Source organism: Taurulus bubalis, assembly GCF_910589615.1.
Source record: "Taurulus bubalis genome assembly, chromosome: 9".
NCBI classification, from domain to species: Eukaryota; Metazoa; Chordata; class Actinopteri; order Perciformes; family Cottidae; genus Taurulus; species Taurulus bubalis.
In genome coordinates, this window is record NC_136597.1 from 25,581,223 (window position 1) to 25,591,593 (window position 10,371).

Consider the following 10,371-nt stretch of genomic DNA (forward strand, 5'->3'; position numbering starts at 1 on the left):
ATGGACGGTCCCCTCCGCCGCCCAGCGGGGATCCTCGGCTCCCCACCGGCTTCTGGGAGCCAGCCCGCGGGCTCCGACGCGCTCACCTACGGCGGCGGCGGCGGAAAAAAGCCGCTCGCTTTCTCCATCGACCGGATTATGGCGCGGACTCCCGAGCGGACGGGAACCAGCTGGGCAGCGGGATCGACACCGTCGATCCCGCTGCCCAGCTGGTTCCCATCCGCCGCTCCCGCGGGGAAAGCAGACGCATGCCCGTCGCCGTCCTCCTCCTCCTCGCTGCACTGCATGATCCCGCTGCTACCGCTCGGGTACGAGCCGGGCCACCGCCGGCTCAGCCTCGCCGGGTTGGACCACTTCGACGCGGCGTCCCTCGCGGCTGCTCCCGCGGACCTTTTGGGCTTTGGGTTGAACCACAAGAGCGCGCACGAGGACTCCGCGTTGAGCCAGACTGGCGGCCAGTACAAGCTCTTCAGACCCCGCGTGCTGAACCAGTCCTCCTTCCCCGCCGCCGTGTGCTACCTGAACTGCAGCGGGGACGGCGGCGGCGCGTGCCCGCCGCCCGCCGGCCTCGTGAACCTGCACCCGATGGCCTCGTACCTGCTCACCGCGCGGCACAAGGTCTACCTGGCGGAGAGGAGCATGAAGCCCGGCCCGCCGCCGCCGCAGGCCGCCGGGGACCGGTACCCGGGGTCCGGCGGCGCGCAGGCCTTCAAGGAGCTGTCCCAGAGCCAGATCCAGATCCAGCACTACATGAAGGAGCGGGACCAGATCCTCACCGACAAGATCTTCAAAGGCTCCGCGGCGGCGGCCCGGCTGAGCGGCGCGTGCGCGGGCAGCAAGCCCAAAGTGTTCACGTGCGAGGTCTGCGGCAAGGTGAGTCCACCCGGACCAGAACCAGCGCGGGGACGAGTTTGTTACTTTTAAAGGAGAATTTATTTTAATTTGATTTTCTTCTGGATTGATTTAGAAACTTTTTTCAAACTTTCTTCGAGGATAATTTTTTCTTTCTCACATTTTAAAAATGTTGATATTATCGGAGTCATTAAATCATAAAAATGAAATAAAGTGATTTTATTTCATAAGGAAATCCTTCAAACACAGTTTATATTATTTTAATCTTTATTTCAGGATTTATTAAAATAGTTTTTTCTGTTCCATCTGATTTTATTTTAACTCCTTTTTCAGGAAAAGTATTTATTTTTTAATTATCATGAGAAAGAAAAGTTCCTGTGAGATTCTACTTATTTATTTCAATGCATTGAGCTCCGATCTGAAAGGGAAAATAATTATAATAATTTTACTAAAGAAAGCATATAAAGACACGTGACCGGAAGCCAAAACACGCCGTTAAATCCGGATTATTTATATTTAATATCCTTCACGTGCATTGTGTTATTAATGAGTTATAAACAGATTGACTTTCATTAGACGTAAACTGATCATTATAATGTTTTGGCTTGAATGGAAAAGAAAACATGAATAAACCTTTAAAATTAACATCGAAGTATTTCCACTAGAAAACTCTACAAGTATTTCATGTATTTGTCTTTTTTTTTAAATATATTTATACATATAAAATAAAAAACATGTATACATATTTTTTTTAATGACACATACATTAAATGAAAAGCTGCAATTAGTCCAAATATTGTTTTAATACATAACTAAACTCCCTCAGCTTTGGATAATTTAATTAATGTGAAAGAAAAGTTTTTTTATGCAAAATATGTTGGATGAGAGAATACTGCTGATGTTCTTTATTGTTTAATTGTGTTATTATTAGTAGTAGTATTTAAATGTCGTATTATTCAAATTGATTATTATTCCTTATTATTATTAACATTATTGTACTGCTGCTATTATTATTATTGTTCTTATTTATTATTATTTAAATGCGTTATTATTATTTTTATTATTGTTTACATTATTGTTGTAATTGTTCTGATACTTCTTCTTTATCCCTCCCAGGTGTTTAACGCGCACTACAACCTCACGCGCCACATGCCCGTGCACACGGGCGCGCGGCCGTTCGTGTGTAAAGTTTGCGGGAAAGGGTTCCGCCAGGCGAGCACGCTGTGTCGTCACAAGATCATCCACACGCAGGTACGTAGGTCACGTGGGCATGACGTCATGTTTCATGACCTGAGTTCAGTCAGAGAAAAAACTTTTTTATTGAACTGTTGAATTTATTTTCTTCCTGATGAACAGGAAGTCAAACTGTCATCATTTTTATGTCTTATTATTTATTCATCTTCTTTTGGTCATATATTTTGATACTTTACAGAATTAAATAAAATACTAAAAAACTAATTTGACGATTCAAAAAATAACACATTAATAACTTAATATAATATCGTGTAATAATTCCGGCATTAAAGGACCTGTCAATCAATTTGAATCTCAATTTATTATGAAGTGATGAATTATTTCATTTTAAAAACCTGTTATTAAAACCCAAAGATACGTGCGCGCGCGCGTGTGTCCGTGTTACTTTATTATCTCCGTTTTAATTTTGTGACATTTATAAATAATAATAATAATAATAATAAGTGATAAATCTCTGTGATTAAACTGCATTTTGAACCATTTGTGTAAATAAATATGAATACATAAATAAAATGAGTTTCGCCTCTTCCGCCGGGCTCCTCCTGGGGCGTCACTGGGACTCCCAGAATGCATCAGAAGAAGACTTTAAATATTTCTGAGGTCATTAAACGCGACCGTCTCGTGCTGCATTCACTGTAAAACATGTTAAAATATCTCTAACATTATTTTATTGTTGTTTTTATTTCCAGGAAAAACCGCACAAGTGTAACCAGTGCGGGAAAGCCTTCAACCGCAGCTCCACGCTCAACACGCACACGCGCATCCACGCGGGATACAAGCCGTTCGTGTGCGAGTTCTGCGGGAAAGGCTTCCATCAGAAAGGTGAGGAATAAACAACAATAACCACTAACCAAAAACATCCCTATAATATTTAAATTACATAATTATTGTATATTTCTATGATCTGTATTATTACAATATTTAATTATGTTAAATATTTTTCTGTACTTTATTATTGTTTTTATGTTTAATGTTAATATATTTAAATGAATACAAATTTAAGTGACAAAAAAATATATACAAAATTTCAGAATATTACAAAATAAATGTCCTCACTATTATAATGATTTTATGCAAAATAGTGTTTATATATGTTATAATAATGATAATAATAATGATTATATAAAAGCAATAATAGTAACAATATAATAAAAATAAATGAATACAGATAACATAATTATAATAAAAACATTATAATAATAATCAGTTTGATCACATCTCAATATAAACATGTCTAGCAGTTATAATTAGCTCTGCGGTGATAATTTATGGACAAAATAAGGTGTCTTAAATCCGGCTGAATGCCATCAGCAGCATCTGTCAGCTGTCAATCAAAGTAACAGCCAATCAGATCGCTGAGATCCAGAAGAAGAAAAGACCAAATCACACTTAGAAAACATGAAAACATGAAAACAAAGTCGTGAAGCCTGAAGTATCGTGTATTGTACATAAAGATGTACTGTAGTACACACAGCCGGAGGAAAGTATCGTGTATTATACATAAAGATGTACTGTAGTACACACAGCCGGAGGAAAGTATCGTGTGTTGTACATAAAGATGTACTGTAGTACACACAGCGCGTACAAAGACACACGCCTGATCTTTTTAAGGAAGTATTCTCAACTTTTACTGAAGTAAAAGTACTGCATTCAAAATTAAAAATTTTACTATAGTATCAAAAGTACTCATCCTGCAGAATGGACCAGTTCAGAGTAATAAATATGTGTGTGTATATATATTCTAGTATTGCATTATAATACTAATATTGTAATGCAATAATACTATAAATGAGTTTGTATTCTGCTGGTTGCTTAATTTGATTATACACCATCATGTAGTTGTCCATCATGTTTAGCCTTAATTATATATATTTAGCTTTAATTATATATATTTAGCTTTAGTTATATATATTTAGCTTTAGTTATATATATTTAGCTTTAGTTATATATATTTAGAATTCTAGATTGAAGATATTTTATTGTCATAATAGACAGTTACTCCGTACAATGAAAAGCTTATTTTGCTCGGTCCTCCTTATAGAATTACAATAAACTTAAGGTAAACAAATATTTGAATTAGAATTAAGAATGCAAAAAACATTGCTATAAATAATAATACTACAAGAAAAAATATAAAATAAGGCTTAAAACAGTATTATACAATCAGCTTCTAAGTGTATAAAGTGCACTATGCACTGCTACAAATATATCAAGGATATATGAGGTTGTAATAATTACATCTATTTAGCATTAATTATATAAGTACTCGTGTGTACTGAGACTTAAGGCAGTTTATTATACTTTTACTGCATTTATTTGGCAGCATAGTTTTCTTGAATGTGATGATTCTGATATTCATTTGAATACTAAATATCTATAGTTTCACTCTTTTCAGACAAAATGTCTTAAATGTATGAATCACTTTCCTCAAGAAGATAATTTCTCCTCAAGTGAATAATTTCACAATATTCACATATCAACCGAGTAAATATCATTTCCTGATGAAATCATCTGATTGACGGTTTTCATAACATTTATGAACAGAATATGTTGCATTTGAATCATAATCTAAATAATATTGAGATATTTCTGATATTGTTACAACATCGGGCCTTTCCCATTTCCCAGTCTGTGCGTCCTCGATTCCTTCCCTCGCCTCCTCTTCTTTCCCTCCTCTCTTTCCGAGTCGGTAAGGAGACGAGTTTATTGATTTCCACCAATCAGAGGGCAGCGTTCTGTAACCTGGGTCCTAAAACACTGAGTTATGAATATATATATATCTATAAATATATATATTAAATATAATATTAAATATAAATTATATTGAATATTATATATATATAAATTATATTAATATATCATTTTTTTAAATAATATTTAATATATTCATATATGCATTATATTTATGTATACAAGTAAATAAATAATATATAAACATAGTAAATATTAGTTTATACATATTTTTACTAATTGTATATATATTTATAAACATTTGTACAATCAGGAGAGACTGTGAATATAATAGGATGTGGTAACATGTCAAAGGCTTTTTTCTGGGCGGCTTCATGAAAAAAATAAACAGTGAACACTAAACGACGTATAAGATGTAAATACAATAAATATAATTGCAAAAAGATATTTAACAAACACAGACTGTTCTGGGTTGTTTCTATAAAAACTGAACGACGTGTTTCAGGGTTTTGTGTTGAACTCTTTGTGTGCAGGGAACTACAAGAACCACAAGCTGACGCACAGCGGCGAGAAGCAGTTCAAGTGCTCGGTGTGCAACAAGGCCTTCCACCAGGTGTACAACCTCACCTTCCACATGCACACGCACAACGACAAGAAGCCCTTCACCTGCCCCACCTGCGGCAAGGGCTTCTGCCGGAACTTTGACCTGAAGAAGCACATCAGGAAGCTGCACGACCTGGTGGGCCAGCAGTCGGCCCCCAGCCAGCCCTGAGACCCGAGACCCAGAGACCCGGGACCAGAGACCAGATACCCAGATACCCAGAGACCCAGAGACCAGAGACCCAGAGACCCAGAGACCCGAGACCCGAGACCCAGAGACCCCGAGACCCCGAGACCCAGAGACCCGGGACCAGAGACCAGATACCCAGATACCCAGAGACCCAGAGACCAGAGACCCAGAGACCCAGAGACCCCGAGACCCAGAGACCCAGAGACCCGGGACCAGAGACCAGATACCCAGAGACCCAGAGACCCAAAGACCAGAGACCCAGAGACCCCGAGACCCAGAGACCCAGAAACCCAGAGACCTGGGACCAGAGACCAGATACCTAGAGACCCAGAGACCCAGAGACCCGAGACCAGAGACCCAGAGACCAGAGACCCAGAGACCCAGAGACCCCGGACCAGAGACCAGATACCCGAGACCCCAAGACCAGAGACCAGAGACCAGAGACCCAGAGACCCAGAGACCCAAAGACCAGAGACCCAGAGACCCCGAGACCCCGAGACCCAGAGACCCGGGACCAGAGACCAGAGACCCCGAGACCCAGAGACCCAAAGACCAGAGACCAGAGACCCCGAGACCCAAAGATCAGAGACCCAGAGACCCAGAGACCCAAAGACCAGAGACCCCGAGACCCAGAGACCAGAGACCAGAGACCCCGAGACCTGGGACCAGAGACCAGATACCCAGAGACCCAGAGACCCAGAGACCAGAGACCCCGAGACCCAGAGACCCAAAGACCAGAGACCCAGAGACCCCGAGACCCGGGACCAGAGACCAGATACCCAGAGAGAGACCCAAAGACCAGAGACCCAGAGACCCGGGACCAGAGACCAGATACCCAAGACCCCAAGACCAGAGACCAGATACCCGAGACCCCAAGACCAGAGACCAGATACCCGAGACCCCAAGACCAGAGACCAGAGACCAGAGACCAGAGACCCCGAGACTAGACTCTGTTCCTCCCCCAAATGAACGATCAGTATGCTTCGCTCCCCTGGACCCTTTGACGACTAAATACGGTTCTTTTCATCGATAATCGGCGCCCGAAAATGACGGAATCCTGATGTCTGATGGGCCAGAAAACCTCGTTTAGAGTTTTAAAGGTTTCTGATATTTACCGTGACATCAATGTGACATCAATGTGACATCACCGTGACATCAATGTGACATCACCGTGACATCACCGTGACATCAATGTTGCATCAATGTGACATCACCGTGACATCAATGTGACATCACCGTGACATCACCGTGACATCAATGTGACATCACCGTGACATCACCGTGACATCACCGTGACATCAATGTGACATCACCGTGACATCACCGTGACATCAATGTTGCATCAATGTGACATCACCGTGACATCACCGTGACATCACCGTGACATCAATGTTGCATCAATGTGACATCACCGTGACATCAATGTTGCATCAATGTGACATCACCGTGACATCACCGTGACATCACCGTGACATCAATGTTGCATCAATGTGACATCACCGTGACATCACCGTGACATCAATGTTGCATCAATGTGACATCACCGTGACATCACCGTGACATCAATGTTGCATCAATGTGACATCACCGTGACATCAATGTTGCATCAATGTGACATCACCGTGACATCAATGTGACATCACCGTGACATCAACGTGACATCAATGTTGCATCAATGTGACATCACCGTGACATCACCGTGACATCACCGTGACATCACCGTGACATCAATGTGACATCACCGTGACATCACCGTGACATCACCGTGACATCACCGTGACATCACCGTGACATCACTCTTTAGTCCATTCCAACAGTATTTTGTCACATTGATCATGCTCGAGTGAAATAGATTTAAATTTAAATTCCCACCAATAAAAGACATTTCCTTTGTACTCGGGCCCGGTGACCCCACACTTTGACCCCCACCCTTTCGATCTAGACCCTGCAAGAGCCTGACACAAAATGAAGTTCAGAAACAAGAGTTTTGCTTTGAAGCAGGTGAATTATTGAAAATAAAAACACGAAAAAAGCACCAAGGAGAACGTCTACAACCCCAGACCTGATACGACCGGACCCTTGACCCTTGACCCCTGACCCCTGACCCCGGACCCCTCTGGCCCTTTGACTCCAGCTGAGGACGCTCCAGGAGGACAAACCGGACTCGTTAGCCGGTTACATCCTAGCGCTGGCTGATCGTCAGTGATTCCTAGTTTTCATTATGTTCCGGTTGCATCTCAGGATGTGAGTTTGAGGACCGGAGAGGAGGCGGAGCCTCAGACTTTAAATCAGGATTCAAACCTACAGTTTGTGGGAACGTTGAACGTTTTTCTCGCTGACATCAAATCCCACGAAAAGAAAAAAGAAAAAACATCCGACGAATACGCGTCGTCCGTGTTCACTCGCTAGAGCGCCAAATGTGGATCCATCCGCCGCTGAAAATAGTCCCCCAACAAAATGCTCTATTTCCATCAGTTTTAGGGAAAATACCGATGAAACTATGTGTTTTTTATTTAAAGAGTTACATCTTGAGCTGAGAGACGGACGGACACGTCGTTGGTTTGCGTCTTTTCCCGGGATTTAAGGACAGAAAGAAGACGACAGACCAACGCATCACAGCCGCATCACAGCCGCATCACAGCCGCATCACAGCCGCATCACAGCGTTCATGAATCAAACTGCTGCTCCAGATGTTTAAAAGTTAACGGTTTCCTTTTTTACTACGAGACCCCGGTTTGCTTTTTTTTCCTCCCAAAAAAAGTTTCATTCTGGAGCCACGGCGACGTCTCCGCGTGAGAATAAACATTTAAACGGGTTCCAGGCTCACGCCCTTCACCTTTGACCTGCAGGCGAAGAGGCCGAGACGAGCCAGTGTAGTGTTATGATTATGATCAGAACACTGTAAGCCAAGCTGCAATAAGCCAGAAGTATCGCGTCATTATGAAAAGGGTCATATTTCCCACACTGTTGATGATGTTGTGAACCTCACATGAAAGCCGACGGTGGGATTTAAACCCAAAAGGAAACGCAGCTCGCTTCCCCTCCACGTCTCTGGTCTGCTGTTACTTTTGATTTCACTCTCAGGATTATTGTAACAAAAAAACAAAAAAAACTAAAGTGTTTTATGATATTTATTTTAAATTGTGCTGCTGTTGTATATAAAAAAGGTTCTTGTCACGGTGGAGGTTTGTTTTTATTTGTATTTCCCCGGTGGGAGCCTCGTGCTGCAGACGCTTAACAGGGAAATAATAATAAATGAATCAAATCTGTGATCACTTTTTCTTGCACTTTCAATGTTTACACAAGGTTTGTTGACTGAATATTAGGCAAACAAAAGGAGAAATATGATCTGTGTTCATGTGCTGATGATCTGTAAATATGGAATAACTATTTTTATTTTAATATTGATGTTTGGCTCTGCTGAGATGCAGTAAAATGCTATTTATAAGTTATACTTCATAAACAAAGACATATGCTGCATTTTCTTTCAAACAGTTTTCTTAATGACAACGTAGTACAAAGTACATAAAGTACCAGCTGGTTTACAGTCAAATAAAAGAGTGATAAACATATAAATACGTGCATGTTAACATACAAAGTCAAGTTTTCTTCTTTTTATTTCATATGTCATGACAGAATTATGCAAAAACAAGTCAAACTGATGACTTTTTATTTCAAAATAAATAAATGATCGCATAACATTTATCATTTATTATGTCAAAAGTGACACAAGTCAAAATATTTACAATATAGTTCAAGATTTAATTCTCTGCTTTTTATATCACAGTTACAACTTTTTAAGGTAATTTTAATTCATAACATTTCATCTTTTTTTCCCTTTAAAAAAATTATCTGCAATAGTGGTTTTATGTAATCAGAATCTGGAATCAGAAGTAGGAATATTTTCCTCCAAAGAAATGTATGTATGTATATATTAGTGATGGCGAGGTGAAGCTTCCTGAAGCATTGAAGCTTTCCATCCAATTGGTTCGCTCATGGGCCGAAGCTTCATGGAGCTTCATTTGCTCTACTGCGCCACCAAGTGGACAATACATGTAAAACAGGCAGAGTGATCATAACGACACCATGGCTTTGGTGTGTGAAGCTTTAAATTGAATAAATTATGTTTGTGACGCCAATACATCAATTATTAACTTTATGATGTAATGGCGGGGTCAAAATCAAAACTCGAAACAAATTGGGAGAGGGTTGTGATGTGACTGTGGGTCAGTGTTTAGAATATACAACTTCGGTGTTTCGAGCCTCAGCTCCAATAGTCCATGTTGATGTGTCCAATTTTTTAAGTAAAAATAAGAACTTTTCCACAGTGCTGGGCTTTTTGAGACTATTTCGCCTGCTTGATAAAATACCCTTTCACAGGCACACATGAAGCTGGGTACAGAGAGGAAGGGGGGAAATCCATTGGGTTTCGCTGCCCCTTATATTTCAAATCTCACGGCAAACCCACGAACAATTTTCTGAATCAGTCACGTGGTACGGCCGGCTCGCGAGGCTTCGAACGTCACCGCATACGTCATCGACACAAGCCTCGATACGCGCTTCACCAAAATCTACCTGATTACTCGACACGCTCATCGAAGCCTCGACACGAAAGGACACATCACTAGTATATGTATATATATATATATATATATATATATATATATATATATATATATAAAAATAGTAAATACATAAGAATAATAATGCTAAATAAAAAAATAGTTGATTTGGGATGAGTAAAATATAAAAAAGCTTTGAGAGTTCAGTCTACATTTGAATAG

General features: G+C 40.8%; 1 protein-coding gene across 1 annotated transcript; it reads left to right on the forward strand.

The window, feature by feature from the left end:
• On the forward strand, positions 1-5,569 carry fezf1 (FEZ family zinc finger 1; the record flags this gene model as incomplete). Its single annotated transcript, XM_079223169.1, has 4 exons — positions 1-873; positions 1,969-2,103; positions 2,796-2,928; positions 5,331-5,569. The coding sequence occupies 4 exons, from the start codon at positions 1-3 to the stop codon at positions 5,567-5,569; spliced, it is 1,380 nt and encodes a 459-aa protein (XP_079079295.1).
• Between the last annotated feature and the right edge of the window lie 4,802 nt (positions 5,570-10,371).